This window comes from Peromyscus leucopus, chromosome 4, assembly GCF_004664715.2.
Source record: "Peromyscus leucopus breed LL Stock chromosome 4, UCI_PerLeu_2.1, whole genome shotgun sequence".
In the NCBI taxonomy this organism is placed as follows: domain Eukaryota; kingdom Metazoa; phylum Chordata; class Mammalia; order Rodentia; family Cricetidae; genus Peromyscus; species Peromyscus leucopus.
The window spans coordinates 128,954,442-128,967,212 of record NC_051066.1 but is presented as its reverse complement, the minus strand read 5'-3'; the positions used below and the strand labels follow the sequence as shown (position 1 = coordinate 128,967,212).

Here is a 12,771-nt window from a genome sequence, read left to right as displayed (position 1 = left end):
GAGGGACTGAACCCCAGTGAGTCATCAGACTTGGGAACAAGCACCTTGACTTGCTGTACTGTCTCAGCACCCTGCTGACCCAGCCCTCTGAGCATGCAGACACTCTACCTTATTGACATCTGTGAAGCCAAGACGGTAGCCATGTTCAAACTGCACATCTTTTTCTTTCTTCTTGTCATCACCATCACGGTTGTTGGAGTAGAGCTCCAGCCGGGTGGCCACAGGCAGGTTGTCAGCAATGCTAGAAACCCAAGGCCTCACTCAGTCTCTCAGGACCACACTCCCACCAGACCCTCCCTGGGCTGAGTTCAAGGCCAGCAGGATGTAGTGGGTAACTTACAGGTGAACGTAGTAGTCTTCCGTGATGCGCTCAGCCACCAGCCGGCTCTGCTCCACTGTCAGGGTCACTGGCTTGCTGGATTGGCTGCAGAGAACTTCACACTTCTTCTCACTGTTCATGAGAACCTGGAAAGGGGTGTTGACAATCCGGTCCCCTCTCAGCACCTCTCCTGCCATAAGAGAGACAGATGGAGCTCAGAGCTTCAGCCCTGTGGTGGCTGAGGTCAGCAGTCACAGGGCTGTAGACAGCAGGACAAAATGGAGCTCCAAGGATGTCAGCAGTGCCATCAGGCTCTGCCCCACTGTTTCAACTGTCCCACCACCCTCTCTACTTGGTGTTCCATTGCTGGTAGATGCTCCACATCCTCCCATGCCTCTAGAGCCCTGGGTGGCTTCCTATGCCTGGTGTGTCATCCTGCCCCAGGCTCCCCTTTCTTTGGATCACCCTTCCTGACCCTGTAACAGCAGACAGGTAGGTAATGTCTTCTCCATCCCTGGTGGAAGCCCTCATGAACTTGTTTGCTTTCTGGACAAAGATCAGATTGTGTGTGATCCACCCTAAGGCCAGCCCCTACCCATCTCTTAGCCATCTCTCCAACTCTCCCTGCCACTCTGCTTTGCCACCACACAGGTAATCTCAGTCACTGCCCCCCAAGCAGCCTTTGCTGACCTCCTTTTCCTCCTCTGTACAGTGACAGTACTGTACAGTGAAGAGAATATTCTAACTCTACGCTACCTATTAATGCACCCTGCTTGATATTTACCAGCTTAGTCCCCGAATGTCACTTCACTGAGCTTCAATTTCCTCCTCCAGAAAATGAGACGGCGGTTGTATTCTCCTTACAGACATACCGAGAACTGAGAGGTTAATCCCCTCCCAGGCACAGAGCAGGCAGGTGACAAAGAACACCGTTTGCATTACTGGCATCACCTCTGCAGCCAGTTGGCCTCTTACCCAAGACCTTTCTATCTCTGTGAAGCTCCTCTATGTCCATGACATTACTTTGCAGTATGTTAATAAGTGTAGGTCTGACTCCCCTACTACCAGGGAGCTCTGAGCCAAACCCTACGTCTTAATGTACTGGCATCTCATGCCTGTTTCCTCCAAGGAACCTGATGCCAAATGTTACACTCACAGGCACTGAGCAGCTGGGAAGCAGCTACTAAACCCAACTGTGTTTTCACTCTGAGCAGCTCATTAGTTCAACAGTAATGATATGAAACTGGGGCAGGCTGAGGGAGACACACCATGACAACAGGCAGGACTACCACCTCCACATATGCCAGTGGATCTACTTGACACACTCAAATCGTCTAATCTACTCACTTACTCATTCATTCACCAACACATACTGGGAACTGGATATGTGCCAGGCCAGAAGATACAATGTTGGACGAACATATTTGTGGAACTCATGACCCTAAGTTCTAGTGAAACCGACTGATTAAATAATCAGCAAAGTGAAAATATACTGTTTAAGTGCTGTCATGGGGACTAGATCTAGGGAAGTCTTACTGAGCTAGCAGTGCTTGAAGGAGGAGCAGTACTAACCCGACAAAGAGATGGAGAACAGCTTACACAGAGGCAGAGGCTGCTTGGGACGGTGACTGAGATTACCTGTGTGGTGGCAAAGCACAGTGGCAGGGAGTGACCTGGGAGAGTTGGAGAGATGGCTAAGAGATGGGTAGGGGCTGGCCTTAGGGTGGATCACACACAATCTGATCTTTGTCCAGAAAGCAAACAAGTTCATGAGGGCTTCCACCAGGGATGGAGAAGACATTACCTGTCTGCAGCTATGGAAAGATCACTCTCATTGCTTCGTGCAGAGAAAGGGATGTAAAAAGTTGGCAGTAGTCATGGCGCCAGTCATGAACTAAGGACAAACAAAGAAGAGAGTGTGTGCAGAGGCCACCATCACAGCACAGATTCAAAAGCAGTGAAGGTGGTAAAGCTGTGGGAACCAGCTGCTTACTGGATACTAGGCATGAGGAAGGAGTGGTGCATGCAACAAAGACATGAAGGTCTCCATGACCAAGTTCTGTGAGTTGTCCATAGGAAAGGTCAGGCAGTTGGATGCTATAAGTTGTTGGTAGGTAAGTGCCAAGTGACAGAGCCACAAACTCTACCGTATTAAAGACAGCACGCAGCTGGGTAAGGTAGAAGGCCTAGGTGATGTCCTGAGTATGGCATAGGCCATCCAGGAGAGGAAATGGTAGAGAGTGAAGAAGGTGAAGCCTCTGTCCCTCAGCTGCCATCAGATGCCTGACAGTGCCTGTGAGCCTCTAAGTCTGGGATCAGTGGTGAAGAGAGTGAGGACATCAACAGGACATCTGCACAGCTCACGGCTGAGGACATTTTATAGACAACCAGAACCAGAGAGACAACAGCTCGACATGATCTGGGGTGGGCTCTTTCTTTACACCGTGTCCTGCTGCTCACTTCTTTGCAGGTCAATAAGGAGCTGACCTGAAGAGAGGAGGAACTGCAGACAGAAGAGCCACAAACTAAAGAAGGCTGTGCCACTTCTTAAATCTGGAAAGTAAATTGAATTAAGGAAGAAGGTGCTGGGCGGTGCTGGCACACACCTTTAATCCCAGCACTCAGGAGGTAGAGGCAGGTGGATCTCTGTGAGTTCGAGGCCAGCCTGATCTACAGAGCATGTTCCAGGACAGCCAAGGATTCATACACAGAGAAACAACCCTGTCTTGAAAAACCACCACCACCACCACCACCACCACCACCACCACCACCACCACCACCAAAAAAGAAAGAAGGGAAAAAAAAGAAAGAAGGAAGGAAAGAAAGAGAAAGAGGACATCCTGGTCTAGCATGGCTCATTTCTGAAAAACACAGAACTATTCCTCTTTTTTTTTTGAGACAGGGTCTTACTATATTACCGTGGCTAATCTAGAACTTACTCTGTAGACTAGGATGGCCTTGAACTCCTAGAGATCCACCTGTCTCTGCCTCTGGAGTGCTGTGACTAAAGGCATGGGCCATCCTGCCTAGTTAAATCCCTCTCCCCACTTTTTTTGAGACAGGGTCTCACTATGTACCCAGGTTGTTTTCAAACTCACAAACTCAAGCCATCCTCCTGCTGAGACTCTCAAGTAGCCAGGACAGCAGGCCTGTGTCACCTCCTTTAACAATGTACCAGAAGCCATGATGTGACGAAATAATACATGCTAATAAAAATTTTCAAAAGAACCAATTCTCAAGGGCTAAGGTGTAGCTCAGTGTAAAGCACTTGCCTAGCATACCCAAGTCCCTGGGTTTGATACCCAGCACCTTCTTCGTGGCACACCATGTCTCAGTGGTTAACAACTGTTGCACAATCATGAAAAATGGATTCAGATCCCAGCACTCAGAAGGCTGAAGCAGGAGGATCATAGGTTCAAGGACTGTCTGGGCAATGGGCAACATGGCAGATTCCAGGTCAGCTTTCGGGAAGGTGGCAATCAAAAAAACAAAAAGAAGGACCAAAGAAATGGCTCTGCAAAAAACAGCACTTGCTACACAATCCTGAGAACTAGACTTCATATCTCAGCACCCACAAAACAATCCACGTGTACCACAAAATGCCTGTAACTTCAGCTCTGAGGCATCTCTTCTGGCCTCCAAATATACTTACATACACTCACACTGATGAGCATACACTAAATAAAGCAGACCTTTTGACAATGACAAGAACAACAACAAAAAGCCAGAGAAAACAAGTGTCTTCCTTCTCCTTGCCAAGACAGAAGAGGAAAATCTGCTGAGGCTCTTGAGGTCCAAGGAGTGTCTGACTGCTTGCTTCTCTAGGATTTAATGAGAGATAGGCAGAGAGGAAGCACGAGAAACTGTCCTGAAGAGGTAACTCCAGTCAGAGAATTGTGGTGACATTGTGTTTCCCAATATATTGCACCCTAATAAACTTATCTGGGGTCAGAGACAGAACAGCCACTAGATACAGAGGCCAGAAAATGGCAGCACTCACACCTTTAATCCTAGTATTCTGAAGGCAGAGATCCATCTGGATCTCTCTGAGTTCAAAGCCACACTGGAACCAGCCAGGCATGGTGACTCATGCCTTTAATCCCAGGAAGTGATGGCAGGAAGCAGAAAGGTATATAAAGAGTGACCAGGCCAGGAACTAGAGCCTGGTTAAGCTTTCAGACTTTTAGCAGCAGTTCAGCTGAGATTCATTCTGGATGAGGATTCACGAGGCTTCCAGTTTGAGGAAACAGGATCAGCTGAGAAGTTGGCCAGGTGAGGTTAGCTGTGGCTTGTTCAGTCTCTCTGATCTTTCAGCGTTTACCCCAATACATGGCTCTGGGTTTGTTTTTATTAATAAGACCCTTTAAGATTTGTGTTACAGAGAATATTTAACCTAGAATTGTGACTGCTATTTACCACTTGTGCCAGACACTGTGAAGGGTGTTTCACACACTTTCTGAATAAGTCTTGCTCAGTTTAGCAAGACTGTCAATGTCTTTGCTTGCTTCAAGGTAAAGATAATCACTCTTTTCTTTTCTTTTTTGGGTTTTTGAGGCAGGGTTTCTCTGTGTAGCCCTGGCTGTCCTGGAACTCACTATGTAGACCAGGCTGGCCTCAAACTCAAGAGATCAATCTGCTTCTGCCTCTTGAGTGCTGGGATTAAAGTTATGCATCACTACTGCCCAGACTTTTCTTTTTTACATTTCTTTTACTTTTTAAGAGTTTCATATACAAGGACTATATTAACATCAATCCTTTAATTAAAGGTAGAGCAATGGTCTGGTGAGATGGTTCAATGGGTGAAGTACCTGAGTCCAGCTCCTCAGCATATACATACTGGGTGGATATGGTGGCCTGCCTGTGACCCCGGGACTAGGGTAACAAAGACAGGGGATCCCCAGAGCAACCTGCATGGCTAGACTAGCCAAATCAGTGAGCTTTAGGTTGAAGCAAGGGACCATGTCCCAATAAATATTGTGGAGAACAACCCAGGAAGACATCTAATGTCAACCTCTGGCCAACACACACCAAAAGCAGGATAAGGGCAGAGCAAGTAACAGAAGTCACTAGAAAAGAAATGTCTATCTAGAAACCAAGGGAAAGCTGCTATGGTTAGAAGCTGAGTACTCTAACCTTGAAAACTGGTAAAGCCCAGGTTAGCTACTACTGAACAAAATAACCAACGGCAAGTCAGTCTATAAAATAGACACACACACCCCATCACTACCTCTGCAGGGTCATTATGACTCAATAAGCTAACACGCACAGAAACTATTCACAACAGTGTCTAGCACATAGCAAGTGAAAACCATGCCAGGTCCTCTGTGAGACAGGCTGAAGCAGTACATGAGACTTACCTAAATTCTCTGCCTTGTAGGTTATCTTGCTGGGCTGGCAGAAAGGCAATGAGTAGTACTCATAAGGGAGCTGAGTTCGGGAGCTGGTAAGCTTCACGGCCTACAGGAAGGAGAGAAACTGTTATTCCTCAAACCACCAGAAACAGAAGGCTGTTCCAAGAAGTCTTCTTGGCACTCATGTCTTTAGAAAGTTCACTGCGGGAGATAGGACTATAGCATGCCATTCCTGTACTGCCCACAATTCTGGATTTTGCTGTAGACAGCACCACAGATTTAGTTTAAAGCCACAGTGAGATCCAATATTCACTGAGTCATAAACATTTGGTCACCCTTGAACAAGATATGGCACTTGAGTAGCCTTCCGCAGTAGGCTTTAAGAACAAAGGGGTCTGCACCTCACTTGCCATCCACGTAGCCCTCTCCTTTCAGTTCTTTGGGCCTATAGCTCTCTCTTACTTCAGGCTTTCCCCCTGCCATTCCTCTCCGCTCTCCTCTGTGCTCATCTGATGCTTTCTCCTAGCTCGGTCTCAGCTAAAATTCTCAACCCATGAGCCCTTCCCTACCCACTGTATCTAAATGAACTCCCCATCATTCCATTTCAGCTCTCTCAGCTTCCACCAGAGCATGTCACATAAAATGCGATTATTGTATACTGTTTTAATTTCTTTCTTTTCCTTTGAGACAGTGTCTTACTCTGTAGCTCAGGTTGGCCTTGAATTCAAAATCCTCAGTGCTCTCATTACCAGTGTGAGCCATCATACCCTAGTCTTTCCTACGACTTTAAAAATCAGTTTTTCCTACTTAAGATCACAGCACAGTAGATGTTCATTTAATATCTGCTAAATGACCAAAGAGGAAAAACATAAAAACAATGAAAGCCTTCTACAATGGGAAACTGATCAATCATGATTTACTCAAGACTGAGACAGGAGGAAAGTGAACTCAAGTTACAGAGTAAAACCAAGAAAGAAAAGAAAAAAGGAAAGAAAGGAAGGGGGAGGGAGGAGAGACAGGAACAGAGACAGAAGACAGTCTAGTTGTTAGCTAGCTGAGTCGGCAGGATGCCTGACTAGACTATGCAAAGCCACAGGTTTGATCCCTCGCATCGTATAAAATGGGCATGGTGACACACACTTCTAATGCTGGCACTCAGGAGGTAGAGGCAGGAGAATCAGAAGTTCAAGGTTATTCTTGGCTACAAGCCAGGCATAGTGGTCCAGGGGATCAAACCCAGGGCATTGTGGGTAAAGGTGCTTGCCATACAAGACTGGTGACCCGTGTTTGATCCACAGAACGCGTGTAAAGGTGGAGGGGAAAACGAACTCCACAACACTTACTGTGAGCTCCACATCCCTGCTGTGGCCCAGCCTACCCCACATACATTAGGTATGTGGACATTAATAATAACAAACACAAGCCGGGCGTGGTGGCGCATGCCTTTAATCCCAGCACTCGGGAGGCAGAGCCAGGCGGATCTCTGTGAGTTCGAGGCCAGCCTGGGCTACCAAGTGAGCTCCAGGAAAGGCGCAAAACTATACACAGAGAAACCCTGTCTCAAAAAAAAAAAAAAAAATAATAATAACAAACACAAAGTTCTAAGAATGCTCAAGACATTTTTGGCTACATAAGCTTGAAGCCAGCCTGGACTACACGAGAACCCATCTCTAACAAACAAAAAAGAAAACTGTTAAATCATAGCTAAAATAGAACCAGTGAAATATTATAAAAAAATTAAAATTTAGGGCCACTGAGGTGGCTGAGTAGATAAAGTCACTTTTTGCCAAGCCTGACGACCCAAGCTCCTATCCCACAGACCCACATGGTGGGACAAGAGAAACGACTCCTCCAAGTTGTCCTCTGACCTCCACCTGTGTGCTGTGGCATGAACCCACACCTACTCATACACACAGAGAAATAAATAAAATGTAATAAAAAATCCTTTAAAGAAATTAATTTTAACTACTTAGGAACTACCTGCTATTCCTCAGATACCATCTAAAAGTGTAAATAATTTTTTAAATTTTAGAATAGTTCTACAACCCTTTCTTAAAATTCTTATTTTGGAATTAAGAAATTTGAGGGCATTTAAACAGGCAGTATGGTATACACACCATGGGTTGTATCACACCCCCAGATGGGTCTGGAATAATACCTCATATCCCATAACCACGTGCAGAGAAATGCAAACATTGACACTAAGTGAAATCCATGAAGTGAGTAAATGGCATCACACCAGTCTGAGGTCAGCTCTTGACTGGAGGGCCCTTAGGAAACCTTGGGTTTTAGAGCTTTTGGGATGTCAGCCTGAAGACACTAAGGACCTCGGTTATACATGTTATATAAACTGGTGTAGTGGCACAGACTATAATTCCAGAACTTGGGAGGTGAATGAAGGAAGATCAGGAGTTCAAAGCTATTCTTAGCTACCCAGTGTTCAAGGCCAACCTAAGCTCCATAAGACCCTGTCTTAAAACCAAACCAACAAAATCAAGTTACAAATTACTTAAGGAAAAAAATTACCCCCAAATTCACTGTTGCTAATTCTTTTTTTTTTTTTTTTTTTTGGACAATGGGAGTGGGGTGGGTGGGGGTTATAGTCACAACCCACCCCCCCAATTACAAAGAGGTGCATTCCACCTTTATGTTCTCCTCCAGCCCAGGTGTCTCCTCTGACTCCGCTTTGGCAGGGTTAGAGACCAGACACTACTGGACCTCTACACCAAGCTTTGTTCAGGGCTGTGGACAGAGGTCAAAAGTGAGAAAAAAGGCACTGTGGTGGGAAAGCTGGCATTCTCAAAGCTCCATGTATCTTCCTTGGTGTCAATGTTTGCATTTCTCTGCATGGGACCAGTTGGCTCACTTCTTTATGCGTTAATTTCCATATCTGTGAAACATACAGAAACTCTGTAAAACATAAAATTTCCCTCAGAAGGTTCTTGGGGGCATCTTGACCTAAGCAGAGCCCAATGCATAGCATGTACTAACCCTCAGTCAGTTGTTACTTTTATGTTTTTCCTGCAAGACATAAGGAAGAGAGCTTCTTACAACACAGGCATTTAAACAGCTGCTGTGTGTTACTCAGAAAGCTGGTAATGAAAAGAGGATGGAGCAGATGAGGAAGGGAAGCAGAGAAGCCACAGAAGGAAGCAAGCAGAGTAACACACAGATGGGTGGGATGGCATGTGACACACTTCATAGTAAAAGTGAGAGTGAGGAGACAGAGACCAGAGGCACAGGGGAACAATGGAAAGGTAGAACTAACGTTAGGCAGCCTTTCAGGATGGACATACACAGTTCAACACAGTCCTCCAGCCAGGCTGCTAGGCACAGGAGCTCCTATGGTCCAAGCAGGCACTCACCTTGATCTCTACTGGGTCGTTTTGGTGGAAGTTGATTGGCGCGACTCCAGGGACATAGAAGGTGCTTGTTTTACATGTGAGACAGAGAAGCAGCAGGAACCTTGGCCACCAAACCTGCTGTGGAGAGAGACCACAGTTGGAATGCAGAGAGAGCAGTCAACTTTCCTGCAGGGCAGGTCAAGTGGGAACCTTCCAATCTGCTTGCACTGGCCAGAGTCGCCTCTGTTCTGGGAAGCCTGAGGTCACTGCTTCCCAAATGCCTTCCCAGAATGCTACAAGGAACAAGACTCTGCACTTCCAGAGATGGGCGACAAGATGGGTAGAGCTATTACTATCTGGAAGGAGGAGTAAGACTGCTGCTAGTCTGAGATATTAAAATGCCACTCTGTGCTCTGATATGGTGGGCACATTACAAACAGGGAGCATTTCTAGATGGCAACTTAGCACCTACTTCCCAGAGTCCCCAGCAATTCTATTCCTAAGATTTTTTTAAGTCTTCTGGAAGAGCCGCAGCCCTCTTAACCACTGAACCATCTCCCCAGCTCCTGGACTCTATTTCTAGACATGTTAAGAAAGATATGACAACTCTACCAAACATACAAGGAAGGACACTTACCAGGGTGTTAAATGAATTGAGTGATAGTGTTCTTTCTAATGTTTTATATAGAATTATATATTTACATTACTTTAGAAAAACAATTAGCCAGGTGTGGCAATGTACACCTACAATCCTAGTAGTATTTAGCAATTAGAGGCAGGAAGATCCCAAGTTCCAGGCCAGCCTGGACTGCATGAGATTGGGGGTTGGGGGGGGGGGCGTGGCATGGTAGCACATGCCTTTAATGCTAGCATTCAAGAGGCAGAGCCAGGCAATCTTTGTGAATTCAAAACCAGTCTAGTCTACATAGAAGGTTCAGGACAGCCAGGGCTGTATAGAGAAACCCTGTCTCAACTCCCCGCCCCCCAAACAAAACAAAACAAAACAAAACAAAACAAAACAAAAAAAGCCCTACCAATGCCACATTATTATTACTGTTGTTGTTATTTTAGGTCTCAATGCATAACTCTGGCTGACCTGGAACTCATTATGTAGACAGGGCTGGACTTGAGCTCATAGAGATCTGCCTGTCTCCTGTTTGCTGGGACTAAACATATGCACCACAATATTTAGCTTCATCCAGATTATGGATCATCCTGGATGTCTAGAAGAAGTCAGTGTCTGAGTTTCAGTAAGTTTAAAGGGTATCTAGGTGCTCACACTCAAAGTGAGATCTGTGGGGAACAGCAGAAACAGCATTTTCTGGAAGTTTGTTATAAGCACAGATACTCAGGTTATGCCTTGGGCCTGGCAATCAATGTAAATTCTGCAGGATGGCCTAGCAGTCAGGGTGAAGAATTATTCCTGGGGGAGTGGGGAGGAGTGTCCTAGAGTCAACTGGGAAAGAGGAAGTATAGGTCTCTAATTCTCTCTGGTCAGGTTTAAAAGTGTATCCTGACCATCAATAGGGAGGTGGCTGTCATATGCAGAGAAGATATTAAATTTGGGGCCCTCAGATATTAGCAGAGCATTGTATCCTACCCCTCAGCTATGCAGTTACGACCCATCAATGCTTCTGTGTCCTTATTTAGTATAAAAGGATTCACGTAGAAGTGTGTGTGTGGGGGAATCTATATGCACTTGAAACCACTTACTGACCTCTTAAGTCACCACTGTTATTATTATTATTATTATTATTATTATTATATGGGTGTTTGCCTGTATATACATCTCTGCACATATATGCCTGTTGCCAGTGGAGGCCAGAAGATAGTGTTGGAACCACTGGAACTAGAGTTATAGACAGCTGTGAGCTGCCATGTGGGTGCTAGGAAATGAACCACAGACCTCTTAATTGCTGAGCCATCTCTCTAGTCCCAACTACTCTTTTTTTAAATAACTTTTGTGTTTGTATGTGTGTATTCATACACATGCGTGTGTATACATATGTGTAACATCTGGTGTCTTCCCAATTGCTCCCCACCTTTTCTTTGAGAAAGATCTTTCACTGAACCCGAAGCACATGGACTGAGCTGGACCAGCTCAGGTGTGCAGTACTGTGCCCGCTCACTTTCTGTGTGGGTGCTGGGGACCTGAGTCAGGGTCCTCACGCTTGCACGGCAGGCATTTTAGTGACTGAGCCATCTCTCCAGCCCCAAGCCGCTACGCTCACATGTAAGGCACCAAGATCACTGTTCCTGTTAATGTAAAGAAAACGTGATCTGAAGTCCCTCCTAAGAAGCTTGACACCGGACGTTAGCCTTATCTGATGGGGACTTGAAGCAGGGGCAGAGGATTACAATCTTCCATGTTTATCAGGTCAATTAAATCTAAGAGGTTACTTTCGTTCTACCTCCTTCAGAAACAGAATCTTCAGCCTGAACTGAGAACACTGCCCCGCGGAGCACAATGCTCCCTTGGGAGCTCGGGTTGCAGAGGAATGAAAAGTAAATCCAGGAAGACTTCAATTCCCTTTGGTTCCAAAGTCTCAAACCAATGAAGCCCTTCCTCCTCCCCAAACAAACAAAACCCAAAAATAAACAGTGAGATCCATGCTCACCCCAGCAGGAAGGTAACATTAAAAAACAACAAGGAACCAGAGCCACTAATACCCGTGAAGAACACAGAACTGCACAGGCATAGCAACTTCCTTCTATTTACCTAGCTGCTGCTTTGTGCTAAGCACCTCCCACACTCATTGCTTATCTCACAATGACAACTACCTGTACACTTCTGCCACCATTTTGCAGTGGACTGTCAGTTAACCTGAGATAGAGAGATGAAATAACTTGGGGAATGTGGATGTAGTTTAGAAGATAGTGTGCATGCCCAGCATGCTCAAAGCCCTGTGTTTGATTCCCAGCGTCACATTAGAAGTATGACAGACACTCTAATCCTAGCACTTGGAAGATAGGAGGCAGGAGGAGTAGATAGATGTTCAAGGTTATCCTCAGATACACAGTGATTTCCAGGCCAGCCTGGGCTATGTGAGATCCCATTTTAACTCACTCCCCTCCCTCAAATAATAACTTATCCCAGGCCATGCAACCCAAATGTGATGATGGAATATGTGTGCCCTGCTGAGGCAGGTGAGTTTCAATATAAGATGATGAGCCAGGTGGTTGGTAGCACTTGCCTATGATCCTAGCATTCAGGAGGCAGAGGTAGGCGGATCTCTAAGTTTGAGGCCAGCCTCGCCTATAGCCTGGTCAGCAGATCCAGGGCAGATTCATACATTCATAAAATGTATGAATGCATGAGGCTGATGACAACAGCTAATATTTACTGCATGCCAATATGTGTGAGGCACAGTTTTAGGTTCTTTTTATGTATAAACCTGTATTCCCATTTCATAACTGGGGGTTAAGGGAGGGGGAGCTGTATGTATCTGCAATCCCAAAGACTCGGGAGGCTGCTGAGATGGGAGGATCACTTGAGCCTATGAGTTCAAGACCAACCTTTAAACAACATAGCAAAATCCCATCTCAAAAAAAGGGGGTGGAGGTGGTAGAGAGATAGTTAAGAGTACTTACTGCTCTTGCAGAGGACTTGGGGTCGGTTCCTAGCACCCATGTCAGAAGGCTCACAACAGCCTATATCTTCAGTTCCAGGGGAGCCAATGCCCTCTGGCCTCCTAGGCATCTGCACAACATGGTGTACATAAACTCTCATAGATGCATACACATCACATGAATAAAT

General features: G+C 45.8%; 1 protein-coding gene across 3 annotated transcripts in view; it reads right to left on the bottom strand.

Moving 5' to 3' along the window:
• Tm9sf4 (transmembrane 9 superfamily member 4) overlaps nt 1-12,771 on the bottom strand; it is a 47,289-nt gene that overhangs the window by 20,851 nt on the left and 13,667 nt on the right. The window contains exons 2-5 of one of the 3 annotated variants that reach the window (XM_028887430.2): nt 9,036-9,149; nt 5,677-5,776; nt 341-509; nt 109-241 (exon numbers count right to left, since the gene is read on the bottom strand). In XM_028887430.2, coding sequence (XP_028743263.1) covers nt 109-241; nt 341-509; nt 5,677-5,776; nt 9,036-9,149 — 516 coding nt within the window. Of the gene's footprint in view, nt 1-108; nt 242-340; nt 510-5,676; nt 5,777-9,035; nt 9,153-12,771 lie in introns of those variants that run through there. The other 2 variants (XM_028887428.2, XM_028887431.2) reach the window with 2 other exon arrangements.